This window comes from Carettochelys insculpta, chromosome 3, assembly GCF_033958435.1.
Source record: "Carettochelys insculpta isolate YL-2023 chromosome 3, ASM3395843v1, whole genome shotgun sequence".
Taxonomy (NCBI): domain Eukaryota; kingdom Metazoa; phylum Chordata; order Testudines; family Carettochelyidae; genus Carettochelys; species Carettochelys insculpta.
The window spans coordinates 211,555,924-211,573,654 of record NC_134139.1 but is presented as its reverse complement, the minus strand read 5'-3'; the positions used below and the strand labels follow the sequence as shown (position 1 = coordinate 211,573,654).

At 45.5% G+C, this 17,731-nt stretch overlaps 1 protein-coding gene across 4 annotated transcripts in view; it reads left to right on the top strand.

Moving 5' to 3' along the window:
• The window catches only part of IFT172 (intraflagellar transport 172), a 231,338-nt gene that overhangs the window by 1,017 nt on the left and 212,590 nt on the right, over window positions 1-17,731 (top strand). For all 4 annotated transcript variants that reach the window (XR_012645170.1, XM_074991603.1, XM_074991602.1 and 1 more), the window contains exons 3-4: window positions 5,343-5,455; window positions 15,288-15,327. Coding sequence is in view for 3 of the 4 variants with exons in the window: in XM_074991603.1 (XP_074847704.1) it covers window positions 5,343-5,455; window positions 15,288-15,327 (153 nt within the window). In the remaining variant the exon portion in view is untranslated. The remainder of the gene's footprint in view (window positions 1-5,342; window positions 5,456-15,287; window positions 15,328-17,731) is intronic.

Genomic DNA, 17,731 nt, shown 5'->3' with positions numbered 1-17,731 from the left:
TGTTTTGCTTAGCCCTGAAGCCACAGCCCCAACTGTTGCTTTCATCAGGGTACAAACATGGCCCAGAACAGGGGTCAGCGGCCTTTCTGAGGCAAAGTGCTGAAATTTGACAGTTTGACCTCTGTGTATGGTCTGAGTGCCAGTGACGCTTTTTCAAGTTGCTAATAATTCTACTTACAACAGCTTCATTAATAAATAAATTAAGATGTAGACTGTTATCATTTCACTGAGGCTGGTGACAAGAGGGAGAGCCCGCCCTGGCATGTAGAAGTGGGGCTGGCATGTGCTGGGGGCAAGTGAGCTGAGGGAGACAAACTGGGCAGCCCTGGGGAACCAGAACCTCCAAGCATCTCACTAGGATTAACCGCCTCGTAAAAGATGGTGGCATGGTTGGCAAGGTACCAAGACAGGTCAGAAAAGGAAAGCAAGAGGGCTTGGCCCCCATCCTGGACTAAAAAATCCCTGCCCCAAGGCAGATGGCACAGGTGGACAGAGGGGTTTAGTGTCTATCCCTGGGAAAGATAGGGGCTCCTCAGGGCAGAAGGGAAGAAAGCTTGCTGAAAACTTGCCTGGGGTATTCCCCAATGTGGTGGGGCAGGGATCCATGCTGGAGAGGAGACCAAGACACACTTACTTGGCAGCAACAGGCTGGGTCTGGCCAATGAGGAGCTGGACAACAGATGTGGCATTTGAGGAGGCTGCTTGAGCTACACTGAGCCAGCCTTGGGGGTGGGGCTTCCCAGCTGTAAGGGTTGAGGTATTTAGAACAGGGAAATTATCAAGCAATTCATCCCTTGTCATTTAGTCTATGCTTCTAGCAGTCAGGTTGAGCGACATGACACCCAGAGGATGGGGTTGTGTCTGAGACTGTCATCATAGAATCTTAGAGCTGGAAAAGATTTCAAGAGGTCATATGGTTTGGTCCCCTGCATTTATGGCATGACTAAATGTTATCTAGATAGGGGTCAGCAGCCTTTCTGAGGAAGAGTGCTGAGATTCGTCCTTTTCATCTCTATACATAGTCTGAGTGCAAGTGATACTTTTTAAAGTCACTAATAATTTTATTTCCAACTGCTTCATTAATAAATAAAAATGCAGAGCTTTACTATATAGGTGATGCTTGGTAACATTAGCTGGTGTTTTGTTAATCCACAGGTGGCATGGCTTTAATCAAGTTGCGGGCTACATGGGGTAGGAAGAGAGGTGGGGCTGAGATCTTGCCTCACTTGCTAATGAAAATTGGCGCTCATGCCACCCTTGGCACTGTGCAAGGGGTTGCTGACCCCTAATCTAGACTCTCCCTGACAGGTGTTTGTCTAACCTGTTCTTATGACATATTTATGATCTAAGTAAATGGTATTATATTGTTTACCTGTGCCATTAAAATTGTAATTTATTATGTTTAATCTTCTAATTATGATTAATTTTTTGGTTGTTTGACAGCTGTAACATAAAGTTAAAACCATACTGATGTCAAATTAGTAAACTCTGTCAGATTTAAGCAAAGTTTCTCATTATGCTTTTAGCAGTCTTACAGACCAAACCAATCTAGACCAGAACCCCTTCTTTCAGAATCCAACGAAGGCTTCTTTTGGTGGTTCACGTCTAGAAAATGTGACTAGTAGAGGAAAAGAAGGGTGTCTTGGGGTGTTCTTCCTTTCTTTTTCAAGTTTCTTTCCCTCTTTGAAAACATTTCCAGCTGGGTGCCATGATCCAATAAGTCTATGGCTATATCTACGTTGCAGGGTTTTTCTGGAATAATTTATTTTTACTTGTGAAGTAGAAATAAGTTATTCATGACTACAACATTCACGCTGCAAGAGCCTTTCCAAACTGAGGGTTCACACTGCAGAGCCCTATTCAGAAAAAAGAACAGTGCATTTGGGTGTGCTTCCAGTCCTGGTAGGCATTGTGGGATGTCAACAGGAAACACAAATTTTTGCCCTGGGAATCAGGAAGTTGTCCTATGGCTCCCCAATCTTTCTGAATCTGATCCCACAATTCCTCTTCCTTTCTGTGCCATTTCAAAGGGTGGGGAGACAAGAGGAACAGATGTACTTTTCTCTTTATGTACCGGTAACTTTGACACACACAGGCACACGGAGACTAGGTCTACACTTGCCCCCAGCTTCGAAGGGGGCATGGTAATCAGTGTGACGGGAGATTACTAATGAAGTTCTGTGGTGAATATGCAGCACTTCATTAGGTTAATTCTCCCCCGCGGCAACTTCGAAGTGTCAAACTTCGAAGTGCTGCCGTGGGTGTAGCCACGGGCACTTCACAGTGCCCACATTACTCTGAAGTGTCTTTACTTCCAAACACTTTGGGGAATAAAGGCACTTTGAAGAGCCTGCGGCTACACTCGTGCTGGCACTTCGAAGTTTGACAGTTCGATGTTGCCGCGAGGGAGAATTAGCCTAATAAAGTGCTGCCTATTTGCCGCAGCACTTCATTAGTAATCTCCTATCACCCTGATTACTATGCCCCCTTCAGAGTTGGGGGCAAGTATAGACAAGCCCAGAGACTCACAAATTTTTTGAAATTAGTAACAGTGAAGCAGTTTATTTCAGATGTACTATAATGAAAAGTATTTTGAATACACATTGGTAGGCAGCATAATAGATCATTTTTCAGTCTAAAGATTGTCTCAGTGAACCTCCAGTTCTCTATGTGTGTTTTGGAACTGTGCCAGTAGATTTATCATAATTCAGAATGGAACTTGAATGAAGTAAATCTTTATGGCAAACTATCAGATACAACAACCAGCCCCCATCCTGGATAGCTTTTCAATGTGGAGGAATGCTGATCTTGTAATATGCAAGAAAAAGAAAAATAACCATAACCTATCAACTACACTGTAACAAACGTAGAAAGGTTCTCTCCCACGTTTACAACACTGCTCCTAACACCCACAGACTGGTACCAAGCTATGATTAAAAACCTTGGCATCAGCACCTTGTCGAGCCATCAGCACAGAATATATTATACAGCACTAAGTACCTATATTCTTACTTTTGTGGAGCTACAGCACAGTTAACCTCCACACTATAGATCTACCGACCTGTGCATTCACCTGTGTGCATACTTACATCATTGCAAAATGTGAACAAAGAAAGGTTTGCCTATTAGCTTTAAGATTGTATAAGCCACAGGATCGAGTTCCTTTGGTTACAAAAGATGGACGCTGGTAGGTTTTCAATAATCTTGACTGTGTTTCTCAAACAAGCAATAATAAAGGCAGCAAATACTGTGCACTGCAAAGAACAACAGGTGCCAAGGATGAGGGTGGTGTGAAACTAATTTCTTTATGGGCTGATCCTTAGCCCACTGAAGTCAGCAGAAAGACCTGCTGACCTGAGAGCCTGATTCAAAATCCACTTAATTTATGGAAGCTCATGGGGCCCTGGACTGGAGTTGAAGTTCTGTGTGCAGGGAGCCCCACTGAACGCCAGACCAGAGCGGACGCTCCGTGCGCAGGGAGCACCGCTGCCTCCCCAGTGAGCCCTGATCGGAACCCTGCTGAGCCCCAGACCGGGGCTGAAGCTCCATGCACAGGAGCCCTGCTGAGCCCCACGCTGGAGATGAAGCTCCACGTGTGGGGAGACCCGCTGTTGCCCTGCTGAGCCCCAGACTGGAGCTGAAGCTCTGTGTATGGGGAGACCTGCTGCTGCCCCGCCTGTGTGGGGAGCCCTGCTGAGTCCTGGATCAAGGGTAGAACTCCTTAAGTGGTGTGGCAGGGAGCCCTACTGCAGACTCCTAGAGCCAGGACTGGACTGGAGTCCATGGGGCAAACCAGAGCCCCAGAAGCTGTACCTCTGCTGAACCAGTACCAGAGCTCCCCAGCAGCCAAGTACCAGAGCCCCACACAGCCCTGCATCAGCATGGATCCCAACAATTTGGGACATCTGGGGAAAAAGTAGCAGGTTTTCAGCTTTGCCTAGGGTAGATACTCACCTGAGCTGGATGGGATGTCTCCCAGGAGGCCAATTAAACAGTAATTAGCTCTGCTTTGTACACACTGACTCAATTACGGAATTGAAAGGGGGGAATCAGTGAAAGTTGTTTGTTTTGATGGAGTTAACTGTTCTGAGATAAATGTTATTCCCGAATAACAGCCTGAGCTGTGTGGTCGAAAGGTATTTTTTTGTGTGGAAGAAAAGGGTTTTTATAAGGGAAAAAAATGTAGATAAGCCCTGTGTGGAAGAATAAACATTCCCTGTTACTTTATCTCACCTATTTGACGATCTGTCTTTATTTTCCCTTCATGCATAATGACTCTGTTTGTTATTTTAAATTCAAATTAATCATAGCACACAGTCCTTTAACACACACCTTTTTGCCAACTTCTACTTGGGGAATGCTGTGATTTGGAACATCTCTTAATAACATAATGATGGAAGATCTTAAAATTTCACGTATAATGTTGCCACACACATTTTGCCAGGAGATCAATGACCAAGAAATTGAGTTTTCCCATTATAATTAAGACGGCATATTTTGTACGAAGATTAAGACAGTAGTGTTCAGGGAATAGAGACAGGTACATCCTGTCATACATAGTGTGACTTTTGTTGTGTTCTTAAATCTGTTGTGTTTGCTATTCACCTGCCCTGTGGAGTATGTATGCCTGTGTGTGTGTGTGTTAAGAGCTGCCACTGTGAGTGTATGCACCAGTATGCTTATGTGTGCGCATACTTTTATATGTGGTCTGGCAGTAGTGTTTGCCACATGTACCTGGGGGTGTGCTTCTGTGTTCATGAACACAGCAGTGGGAAGTCTTATTTCTAATAGCCTAGTGTGCACCAATGAACAACTTGCGCAGAAGGAGAAATCAGACTGAGTTAGCGTATTACTTAATCTTTAGCTGGCTTTGCTTGTCTGGGGCATCTCATTCACGTTGACCCGCCCTCTTTCTGTAGATCCCAAGATCAGAAGGGACCATTGTGGTCATGAAGTCTGACCTCTTATGTAACATAGACCATAGAACTTCCCCAGACAAATTCTTAGGACATACCTTTTAGAAAATCATCCATTCTTGACTGGAATACTGTTGATGATGGAGACTCCACCGTGACCCTTAGTAAGTCCCAATAGTTAGTGACTTTCCTTACCTAGCAGTGTGTGCAGAAGCAATAACCCACAGCCACGTGCCTGGCAGGACTAGATCAGCATAGTCCATAACTGCAGGACTATCACAACATGGAGATGGAGGGTAATGGGATCAGCTTGTACTGCATGAGTGACCTGTGACCCTCATTCTATGTCTGTTTTGGGATTCTTCTGGGACCTGTTTTATTAACCTCACCCTTTGGTCAATGCTTCCTCCCTTTTACTCTCCGCAGTATGGCAAGAAGAGCTACGTGGTGAAAGGCATGGCATTCTCTCCTGACTCCACCAAAATTGCCATTGGACAAACAGATAACATCATTTACGTCTACAAAATTGGAGAGGAATGGTGAGACCTTTGTTGTATCATCTGTGTGTGTGTGGTGCCACGTGCCTGTGAGTGTGGTATCTCGTTTCTGCCAGTACTGCAGGCTGCTTTGGAAATGCACAGTCTGTCCTTCATGCCCAGGATTTCTATCCTGGTATTCAGCCATATCTCACACTACACTAGCTCTCACCTCCCCTGCACATGATACCTTACACAACCCTGAAATACAGTTCTTGGTCTTTCATAGGCTTTGTTGAACAGCCTAAAAGTTCTTCAGGTAGATGTTGAAACTCTCTTATCTGGCATACTCTCATCCAGCAACATTCCTGGTCTGGCTGGACCAGAGATTGCCTGGACAGAGAGCGCCAATGTGCAGCTGCAGCCCAGCTCTGCTGGTAGCATAGCATGCCCCTGACAGCCCACTGTGGGGAGGCCCAGAGTGGTGAGCCAGGTCCAAGAGCCCCACGGCAGGGAGCACAGCTAGGGTTGGGAGTCCCACAGCCCTGCAGGAGGGGAGCTGTCTGGGGATCCTGACTGGGTGAAGGACCCTGCTGATATCCCTGCAGTAATGGGGAATCTGGCCAGGATGGGGAGCCCCCTCAGTGTCAAGCAACTGGCAGGGGAGCCTGGCTGGGGCATGACTATTAGCAACCTTATGGCAGTGGGGAGCCTGGCTGTGTCAGAGCAGCTCTGTAGGCCCTGATTCTGGGAAGCTGGCTGGAGGGACTGGGTTGGGGCATGGATGCCTCTGGAGTCCTGTGGGGATCCCTGGCTAGTAGCTGGTGGCAGGGAGCCAGAGTGGAGCCCCACCCAGGCAGCCTCGGGGCAGGGAACTGGTGCCGGCCAGGAGGGGAGTCTGGCCAGCAGGCTAGTATCCCTTTCCCCAGGGCAACTGGGAGTCCTGACCTCCCCTCATCTGGCAAATCCCCCTATTCTTGACCGCTTAGGTCCTGAAGGTACTCTCTGCCAGATCCTTGCTGCAGGTATGTGCCAACTGGAGGTCTGGTGCAGCAGGTCGTGGGGCTTACATGTATCCTACTTACTTCTTTGTGCCCTCTGACTTTTGCTGGTACCTTATAAGGAGAGCAGACGTCTGCTCCTCATTGCTTTCTGTGGACAGTTGGGAGTTCCCTTTTATGGAAATCTGACATTTCTCAAAGTCTGTCATTCGTAAGGTTAATGTGTAGCTTTGTGAAATACTGTTTCCCTCCCTGAAGCACAGCAATACCAAAATCAGACCTGCTTTGACAGCTGAGAAGTGTGGCAGTTGTTCTGTGGAAGTTTGTAAGACTGCATCATTGGGAAAGCAATTTGGAGTAGTCAAATCTACAGTGGGGGCTGTTGTCATCCAGGTAGCAAAGGCGATCAATATGTTTCTTCTGCAAAAGACTGTGAATGTGGGGAATGTGCAGGACATAGTGGATGGCTTGGCTGCCATCGGGTTCCCTAACTGTGGTGGAGCAATAGATGGAATGCATCCTAGCACCGGACCACTGCGCCTCAGAGTACATTAACCACAAGGGGTAGTAGTAGTAGTAGGCATCCTTCAGTCTGCACAGACTATGGATCGCGCCCTTTAAAGTTTCAATTTAAGACTTCATTTACAGCGTCTATTGTGACTATAAAGACCCACACGAGAGTGACAGTCCTTGCTGCATCTCTTGCAGATGTAGTGGGTGTCTGGCAAGTCCTTATTGTGCTTTCTGTGCGCTCGCTTCTCCTCTGCTCGCTGTCTGATCTTCAACTCGCCCTTCTGAAGGCCCTTGTGTAACCCCTGCCTCCAGCTGCCGCGGTCGTCTGCTAGTTCTTCCCAGTTGGCCAGCTTGATGTCTACCTCTCTGAGGTCTCTCTTGCAGACATCTTTATAACGCAACTGGGGGCATCCGGGGGGTCTTTTGCCAGAGGCTAGCTCACCATACATGATGTCTTTTGGAATCCTTCCATCGTTCATCCTGTGGACGTGGCCAAGCCAGCGGAGCCGACGCTGTCTGAGGAGGGTGTGCATGGTTGGGATTCCAGCTTGCTCGAGGACGGCTGTGTTGATAACTCTGTCCTTCCATTCAGGCTTTCGTGGATCACAAAGGTTGTTTCACCAACATCAGCGTGGTGTGGTCAGGGAGAGTGCATGGTGTGTGAATCTTTAGGAATTCTTTGTCTCTTTGCAAGGCTACAGAGTGGAATTTTCTTCCCAGACCAGAAAATTATCATTGTGGTGATATGGAGATGCCCATAGTGATTCTTGGTGACCTTACTTACCCCTTGCCGCCTGGGCTCTTGAATTCATACACAGGCACCCTCGACTCCAGTAAGGAGCTCTTCAGCTACAGGCTGAGCAGACGTAGAAGAGTAGTAGACTGGGCCTTTGGCCATTTAAAAGCCTGGATCAGGTGCCTTCTGATGCACTTAGACCTCAATGAAGAAAACACCGCCCTTCCTATTGGGGCCTTTTGTATTCTTGCTGTGAGGTGAAGGGGGAGAATTTCATGCCAGCATGGAGGGGCAGAGGCAGAGATCCTGGCCAGAAATGACAAGCAACTGACCCCAAGGGAAAAAAGGAAAGCACAGAAAGAGGCAGTGAAAATCAGGGATACCTTGAAAACCTAGTTTGTAAATGAGCGTGAAGGTTGTTAACTAGCATCCATCCCCCGCCCGCCCCCACACACACCCATGCTATTTCTTTGCCCCTTATGAAACTCCCTCCAAGCGCCTGACAGTCCTCACCACCACATCCAGCCCCAAAACATGGACCCAAAAACATACTAACTAATAAACAAAACTTTATTTTTCCAACCTATGGTGTTTTTATTTAGGGAGCCCTAATGACAGAGTGGTGGATATGGGGAAAACAGAAGGATACTATGGTCATTGCTCATCAAATGTTAACCTTCTGCTGGTGGGTGATTCCATGGGAATACAATGCAGTGTTCTCTGTAGACCCCTCCGGACTTGTTCTGGGTGCCCAGTGAGATACGGGGGTGGAATGTTTGGAGGGAGGAGGTATGGAAGCAGGAGCATAGATTGTTTTGAGGGGATGCAGAGCCATGAGCAGGGGAGCGAACTGATTGGACCAGTGGACCTGAGCCTTCCACCATCAAGAACTGTGTGGTGACTGCAGTGCAACAGTACCCCCACATTAAAAGAAGTCATTCACAGGCATCTTCTTCTGTATATTACTCTCTTAAACTTAAGCCCTATGGCGACTGGTGATGGGAGTAGGATTGTGAAATCTGGAAGTTTTTAGTCATGAACCAGCATGTAGGCGGTGGACGTATGTATGAGTCGTTCTGTTTTGAGGACTGAGGTTGTACAATGGTCCAGCTCCTGCATCTATGATTGAGCAGCCCTATTTAGGATTCACTCTGCTCACTACACATGGGGAGGGTGCTAGAAAAGGGGCTCTAAATATAGTCCACCTCAGCCCTCATGACTGGATAAGTGTGTCCAATGGTCCTGTGGCACCTTATAGACTAACAGAAAAGTTTAGAGCATGAGCTTTCGTGAGTTAACTCACTTCTTCAGATGCTGAAGAATCTGACCAGCATCTGAAGAAGTGAGTTAACTCACGAAAGCTCATGCTCTAAACTTTTCTGTTAGTCTATGAGGTGCCACAGGACCCTTCATTGCTGCTACAGATCCAGACTAACAGGGCTACCCCTCTGATACTTGTGTCCAATGGGTTCACATCTGTGCAGTCGAAAGCGAACAGTAAACTTTGGAACATGGAATATTTGGACTCTAATGGGCAATGCAGACAGCAGTTGATTTGAAAGACACTGCAGTTATCACCAGCAAGCTGCAATAATTCAACATTGATATACCTGTCCTAGCAGAAACACGTAGACCAGAAGAAGGACAGCTGAGAGAAGAAGGCGGAGGGTGTGCATTTTTCTGGAAAGGACCCTCACAGGAAGAAAAATGAATTCATGGAGTAGGATATGCCATCAAAAATGACTGACAAAGATCCTGTCTGAAGTTCCTGTTGGCATCAGTGAGCATCTCATGACTCTCCACTTGAAGCTTGCCAAAAACCAACAGGCAACTCTCATGAGTGCTTATGCACCAACTCTAGATGCCAAAGATAACATGAAGGGAAAGTTCTATACCCAATTGGACACAATCCTGAAAGACATCCTCAAAGAAGACAAGATTATTCTCTTGAGGGATTTCAATGCCAGGGCTGGAAGAGATACGGACCTCTGGCAGACTGCCATTGGAAAAGGAGTTGGCAATAGCAACTCCAGTGGAGTGCTCCTCCTTATGAAACGTGTGGCATGTGAGCTAGTCTTCACAAACACCCTCTTCTGCCAGAAAAACAAATTTAAGACTTCATAGCAACACCCTCAATTGAAGCACTGACACGTCATAGACTGCGTCATCATCTGTGCTTGGGATTGGCGTGATGTCCTTCTCACACATGCAGTGACTAGTGCAGATGACTGCTGGACTGACCACCACCTTATTTGATCCACAGTGGTGATTCGTATTGTCACCAAACGGAGAACTCGGAGGAAACAGATCCGATGAAAAATCAACATACAAGGCTTGAGGGACGCCATCAGATGAAGTGACTTCCAGATAACATTCTAAAGGAGGCTGCTGACAGAACATCCTGAAGATGTGGGAGAACGCTAGTGTCAATTGAAAAATGCATCACTGGAGCTTGTGGAGGAAACATTGGCTACCAGTCCAGGAAGCATCAAGACTGGTTTGATGAAAACGATGTGGAAATTGAACGCCTGATTGAGGCAGAAAGGAAATCTTTTAGGGCATAGCAAAGCAACATCAACTGCACAACTAAGAGAGAAGCACATGCCAAGGCAGAAGTGCAATGTAAACCAAAGACACTGAAAAACCAGTGGAGGACTGAGAAAACATAAGAATTTTAGAATCTCACAGACATCAATGATACCAGAAGTTTCTTCGGTGCTACCAAAGCTGTTTATGGACCAAGAAATCATGGACTCATCCCCTGAGATCGAAGGATGGTATCCAACTCTTGAAAGGCAATGAAGCCATTGCTTCTCACTGGAGGGAGCAATATCATGAGCTCTTGAATCGCACCTCCACCGTAGTCCTAGAATCCCTTGATCAAATCCCTCAGCACCCACCTAGGGATGACCTTGCAACACTTCCTACACTGATTGAGGTCCAAATTGCTATCAAACCAATGAAGAGCAACAAGGCAACCAGACAAGATGGAATCCCCAGCAAAGTCTTCAAGGAAGGTGGGCCAGAGCTCCACCAATAACTCCACCTCCTGATTCTCAAGATCCGGGATGGGGAACAGATGCCTTGAAAGTTCAGAGACACATTGATCATCAGTCTCTACAAGAAGGAGGACAAGGTGGACTGTGGAAATTATCGTGGCATTTCCCTCCTGGCAGTGGCAGGGAAATTCTTAGCTTGAATCCTTGCAAACTGACTTTTGCCACACTCAGAAGAAATTCTCCCAGAATCCCAGTGTGGCTTCCAACCATTCCAAGGAACAGCGGACATGATCTTCACTGCCCAACAACTGCAAGAAAATTGTTGTGAACAAAACCAAGCTTATACATCAATCTGACCAAAGCATTCAACTCAGTCAGTTGTAGCACCCTGTGGACCATCCTCTCAAAGTCTGGCTACCCTAAAATATTCATTAGCATCTTGAGGCTGCTTCACAACATCATGACTGCCACAGAATTGAGCAACAAAGCAACCACTTTGAAGTCAAAACGGGAGTTAAACAAGACTGTGTCATTGCCCCATCATTGTTCAGCATCTTCACCACTATGACCCCTGTGGCAGACTGCTGCCTGTAGGCCGCAGGGACCTGATAGAAGGCAGATATTCCGGATAGTGGACTACTGCTTTTCTGTTCCCTGAGTAAGCCCAGTTAGAGCAGGCAGCTGGGATCTAGTTGAGTCAGTCACAGCTGAGTCTCATGAACACTCATGGCCAGCTGAGCCCCCTGGACTTCCTATAAAAAGCTCCCCCTGCCGCCCCCCGCCCCAGGCAGCAGAGGGGAAGGAGTGGGAAGGCGCACAAGGGAGATGGCTGGAGCAGAGCAGAGCACCCACCACTTCCCTGTTGCACCTTTTTGTGCTGAAGTGGCCCAGGGTGAGGTCACTACATTGGGGCAGGGGCAAAAGCCGCGCCAGCTACCTCTTTTCTTAGGGACCTTGGGCCAGAGTCCAGGGTAGAGGGCAGGTCTGGACTCCCCTGACCCTTCCCTAGAGGGCTATCTTGCTGGAGCAGTCAAAGTCCTGCAAGGGGACTGGCTTTACCCCCGTTCTGGACTTGCCTATGGTGAGAATGGCTCACTAGGCAGAGACCCCTGCCTCTGGAAAGACCTGACCAGTTAAGGGGCCACCATGAGTCTGTGTGGCACAACAGGGAACCACCAGGAAGCGTGGGGGTCCACAGGGGCTGACAGGGAAACTGTCCCATCCCTCACCTCATTGAGGGAAAGCTTCCAGCTGGTGTGAAGATTGTGTATAGAATGAATGGGAAATGTGGAGCACTTCCCATTCCTTGGAAGTAATTTTTCTGTTAAAGTTGACGTTGACCTTGATGTGGAAATTCAGCATTGTCTGAGCTGGGCAAACTCTGCTTTCATCTGCCTGACACAAAGGGTCTTTGAGAATGGGACATCTATCCAAAGCTCCTTATATACTGTGCAGTGGTTATTTCAGTGCTACTGTGTGCATATGAGACCTGGACAACATACAAGAGTCCTTTTGAAGGCACTTGTACAATATCATCCACGCAGCTTCAGGAGATTCCTAAATGTCTCTTAGGAGGATAGGCACACGAGCACTAATGTCCCAGAAGAGTTGAACATGGCCGTCATTAAAGCCATTATCACTGATCAACAACTTTGTCTGATCAGCACCTCCCAAAACAGATTCTATTTTCCAAGTTGGAAGAAGGACACAGGAGCATTAGGGGCCAGCACAAGCAATATAAGGACATGCTGAAGGAACACGTGAAATAGTGCCGCATCAGTGTCAAAGCCTGGGAGAACCATGCCCTAGACTGTCCCCTGTGGAGATTGGTAATCTGTGAGGGGGTGGAGCAATTTGAGAGGTCCTGCTGCAGTGCAGTTGAGAGGCAGAAGAAAAGAACATCAAAAACTGCCCTGCACCTGCCCCTCCATCAGCTACCAACACCTGTCCCTTTTGCGATAAGACCCACAGCTGCGGAATCGGACTGATCAGTGTTTAATGGACTCACAAATAGGAGAGTGACATGAAGATGTGCTACTGGTTATTGAGTGACTGCCAAGAACAGAGAAGAAGAAGGAGGACAAGGCTCACCATATCCAGTAAGACAGATGAACTTGTCTTGATGGCCAGTAGAATCAGGTCCATCTGGGGGGAATCCAGTTTCTGTAGTGTCATTGGCACATGATTGAGGACTGGCCACTCTGATCTTGAAGCAGTGTCCTGAAGTTGGTTGCCAAAGAACTTCCTTTTGGGCCCTACTTCGTATAGTGAAACTTCAGTTCTGATCATCATCAATAACCACGGGCTCGGAGCCCGTTGGTGTCTGACGTCTCTCTCACTATTTCCTTCCATCTTTCCCTGTCCAGTGCAGAGTGGCTTAGTTTCTGTAGACTAGCTCCACACCAATCTACTATATCATCTACCCATTCTCTGTGGGGTCTGACTCTCCTATTCAAACCGTCCATTATGCCAAATACTAGGGTCTTGAGTTTTTTGTTCATTGTTCATTCTGCAAATATGCCCGAATAGTTGTAGCTTCCATTTTATAACCTTCTGCAGCAGGTTCTCTTTTGACTGTATTTTTCTATATAATTCCTCATTGGTGACCTTCTGTACCCATCCTATAGTCAGAACCTTTCTATGACAACTCCTTTCGAATGCCAGTATTCTTCTTTTCGAATCTTCCATTATCGCCCGTCTCACATCCATGTAACATGCTGCTGAGCACACACATTTTCAAGACACTCAGCTTGGTTCCTAAGCTAATCATTTTGCTTTTTCAGACCTTACCCATCGCCTTCAAACTCGCTCTTGCTTTAGCTATTCTAGTTGATATTTCCTTCTTACAGTCTAGATCATACTTTATGGTGCTCCCCAGGTATGTGAACTTCTCGACATTTTCTAGTTCAATACTATCGACACTGATCTTCCTTCCTATTTCCTTATCTCCAAATACCATTGTTTTTGTTTTATCAATGTTCATAATCAGGCCGTACTGCTTCCCTTCATTTAGCACCTGCACCATTTTCACTAGCGTTTCCTCATCTTCCTCAATGATAACTATATCACTCTGGTTAGCTATACCTTAATCAATTATTTTTCTAAAATTTTATTAACCAGTCCTAACATATTGTAATTGAATTACCTAACCAATATGGCTACAGAAGCTTTCCCACACATTTCATCTGTGCATTGGTGAAGCTGGTACTGGATTCTGTGTCCAGTTCTGTTGTCCATACTGCTAAAAGGATGTTGTCAAACTGGAAAGGCTTCAGAAAAGAGTTACAGGAATTAGGTGATGTCTGGAAAATCTTCCCTGTAGTGACAGAGATGCTAAATATATTTTGTTTACTCAACAGAAGGTTAAGTCTCAAGGAAGATGACTTTCTCTAAGTACCTACATGGGAAGAGATTTCTGATAACAGATGGCTTTTTAATATAGCAGACAAAGACCTAATTTGATTTTAAAGCCAAAGGAGATCATGCTGATAACAGGCCAGAAAACTGCATTGTAGTGACTTCTTCACTGAGCCCGTAACTTCTAGTTGAGGTATAATGTGTTGTTAGAAAGACACCTGCTTGATATAAACACTTCAAGGGTTGAAGAATCCACCATAGCCCCAAGGTAAATTGATCCAATAGTTAATTGCTCTCACTGTTAAAAATTTTACCCTTATTTAAATCCTGTGGGAGTTCAGCACTTAAGTGCTTTTGGAACTCCAACGAAGCACCTATCTACATCTTTAAGCACCTGAATTTGGTGATTAAGCACTAAAGTCCCTTGGTGGAGCTGACCCTAAGTTACTCGCCAAGAGTCACACAGGAAGTCTGTAGTGAGCAGAGAACTGAAGCCGGGTCTCCCAAGTTGAAGGTTAACACCTGATCTGTTGGACGGTCATTCATCTCTGCAGGCTGCATTGACTGATTGAAGATGGCAAGCAGTACTTGGCACTTTAGAGACTAACAAATTTTTTAGATCATGAGCTTTTGTGCGTAAGCCCTGCTTCTTCCAGTCATCTGAAGAAGAGGGCCTTACCCATGAAAGCTCATGACCTAATTATTTTAGTTCCTAAGGTGCCATAGGACTGCTTGTTAACTAACATAGATACCACTTTGAGGTTATTTAAGATGAGGGAGTCCAGCTCACTGATTTCCCTGCTTTTTGTCTTCTCAACAGCTTTGTCACTACTTAATGGAAATGAGGTCATTGCTCTGTCATTGTTATTGGCTGACCTTGTAAGGGCCCATGCTCAAACTTGTGGCATTTCTGTGTCTAATGTAATAACAGTTGAATGCTGCATCTGATCAAGGCCAAAATTACAGGGAATGTTCTAACCATTGACGGGGAGAACTATATTAATTTGGGCTTCAAAATCCCAGATTGGAGCTGTTCAGAGAAAAGCTTGTCAGAATTTAATAGGACCAAAGCAACATACTTTTCCTTAACCTCATCCTTTTAAACAACTAAAGTGTTGGCTGAAATTAGACACCCAACATGAAAAATTTCAAATCAAATCATATATCTGGCAAAAGTATAAGTGACTGAAAATAGGATATTATAAAGGAAGTGGGAAGTGTCAGGCAATCTTGCCAATAAGAATTACCAACTCCAATTGTAATTATATTTTGTATTTCTTTTTCTGCAGGGGTGATAAGAAGGTGATCTGCAACAAGTTCATTCAGACGGTAAGCCCTGGCCTGTCATTCAGTTTCCTTATGCTGCTATACAAGGGCAAGGCCTGTTACAGATCTTTCCTTTAGCCCTCAAGCACAATGAGTCAGATTGTCAGAGGTATTTAGCTGTCTAAGGATGCAGATGGGTGCTCAGAGGGACTTCCAAAATCACCTTAGGCACCTGTCTGCATCAATATGCACCTAAATACCTTTTGAAAATCTAGCCCTGTGTGTCTAAGGTCCAAGTTCTGGGGGCTCTGGTCTTTACTGTTGAGACTAAGCTATTGATTTGTAGATTCATTAGGTTTTAAGACCTGTAGAGACCATTGTGGTTCTCTAGTCTGATTTCCTGGATAACATAACACATTCAAATTCGACACATTAACACGTGGTTTGAACTGGGATGGGAATTTTCTGGGTCACTGTAGGGGCTTGTTTGCATACTTGGCTTAAGCTAATTCTTGACTCCCACTTCCCCTTCTGCCCCCTCCTCTCTGATTTGCTCACCTTGATAATTTTTTTTCTGATTTGTCCACCTTGATTACTGTTTTTGGTTCTGTGTGCCTTAAATATTGAGTCTGTTCTGGTATGGCTATGGTCTGAAGAAGTGGGTCTGTCCCACGAAAGCTCACCAAATAAATTATTTTGTTAAAGTGCTATTTGATTGCTTTTTTGTTTTGATAACACATTCTGTATGACTCCTCTGAATTAATTCCTGTTTGAACTGATGCATATTGTTGAGGAAAATTTTTCAATCTGGGTTTAAAAAAATGCCAGTAATGGAGGATCCACCACAGTGCATGATATGTTGTTCATGTGATAAGTTACTGTAAGAAGTTGCCTGATGTTTCAAGTCTAAAGTTGTCTAGATTCAGTTTCCAACCATTGGAATTTATTATACCTGTGCCTGAGAGACTGCAGAGCCTTCTATTACTGGTGAAGATACCACCCTATACTGAAAACCCCCGGACCGCTATACTTACCTACACACCTCCAGCTTCTATCCACGGCACGCTACACAATCCATTGTGTACAGCCAGGCACTAAGATACAACCGTATTTGCTCTGATCCATCAGATGGAGACAAACAGCTACAAGATCTTTACCAAGCTTTCCTCAAACTACAATACCCACCTAAGGAAGTGAGGAAACGGATTAACAGAGCCAGACGGGTACCCAGAAGCCACCTGCTACAAGACAGGCCTCTCAAGGAAAACAAGAGAACACCACTGGCCATCACATACAGCCCCCACCTAAGGCCTCTCCAGTGCATCATCAGTGATCTGCAACCCATCCTGGACAATGATCCTTCACTCTCACAGACCTTGGGAGGCAGGTCTGTACTCGCTTACAGACAGCCTGCCAACCTTAAACAAATCCTCACCAGCAACTATATGTCACAACACAGTAACTCTAAACCTGGAACCAATCCCTACAACAAACCTCGCTGCCAACTCTGTTCACATATCTACACCAGTGATATCATCACAGGACTTAACATCAGTCATACCATCATGGGGTCCTTTACCTGCACATCTACTAATATAATATATGCCATCAATGTGCTAGCAAAGCTCCACTGCAATTTACATTAGTCAAACTGGACAGTCTCTACATAAAAGAATAAATGGACATAAATCAGAGATCAGGAATGGTAATGTACAAAAACCTGTGGGAGAACACTTCATCTCCCTGGACACTCAGTAACAGATTTAAAAGTAGCAGTGCTAAAACAAAGAAGTTTCAAAAATCAAATGGAGATAGAAATCTCTGAACTGCAATTTATTTGCAGATTTGACTCCATTAACCAAGGATTAAACGGAGACTGGGAGTGGCTCGCACCTTACAAAAGTAGCTTCTCTGCCCTGGGTGTTAACATCTCCACATTAGATTCTGATGATGGGCCACATCACCCTTGTCTGATCTAACCTGTTTTTTCCTCTTTTGATACATACTCCTGATTAACGGGCCTTTTCCACCCTGACTGAATAGACCTTATCAGCTCTGTCCCTCCGTATTACTGGGACCCCACTCTTTAAATACCCCTCTGAACACCCCTGCACTCCCACTCATGCATCTGATGAAGTGGGTCTTTGCCCACAAAAGCTTATGCTCCAAAATATCTGTTAGTTTATAAGGTGCCACAGGACTTCTTGTTGTTGAAGGTTGTGAGTCCCTCCCGTCATTTCGTTTTGGATATAATGTGACTTCTGACTGGTATATCTGATCTTTTCCAAAATTCTAAGCATGTTTTAAGCATCAGCGAACAGAACTCTGTCACTTTTTGGGGAAAATTGGAAAAAATTGAAGGAAAAAATGGGGAATACATGGAGCTCCCATTATCTGCTTAGCAGAGCCACAGCTTCAAACACCTCTGCAGTTGTCTATAGATCAAAGAACTGATTGAGTGGCATCT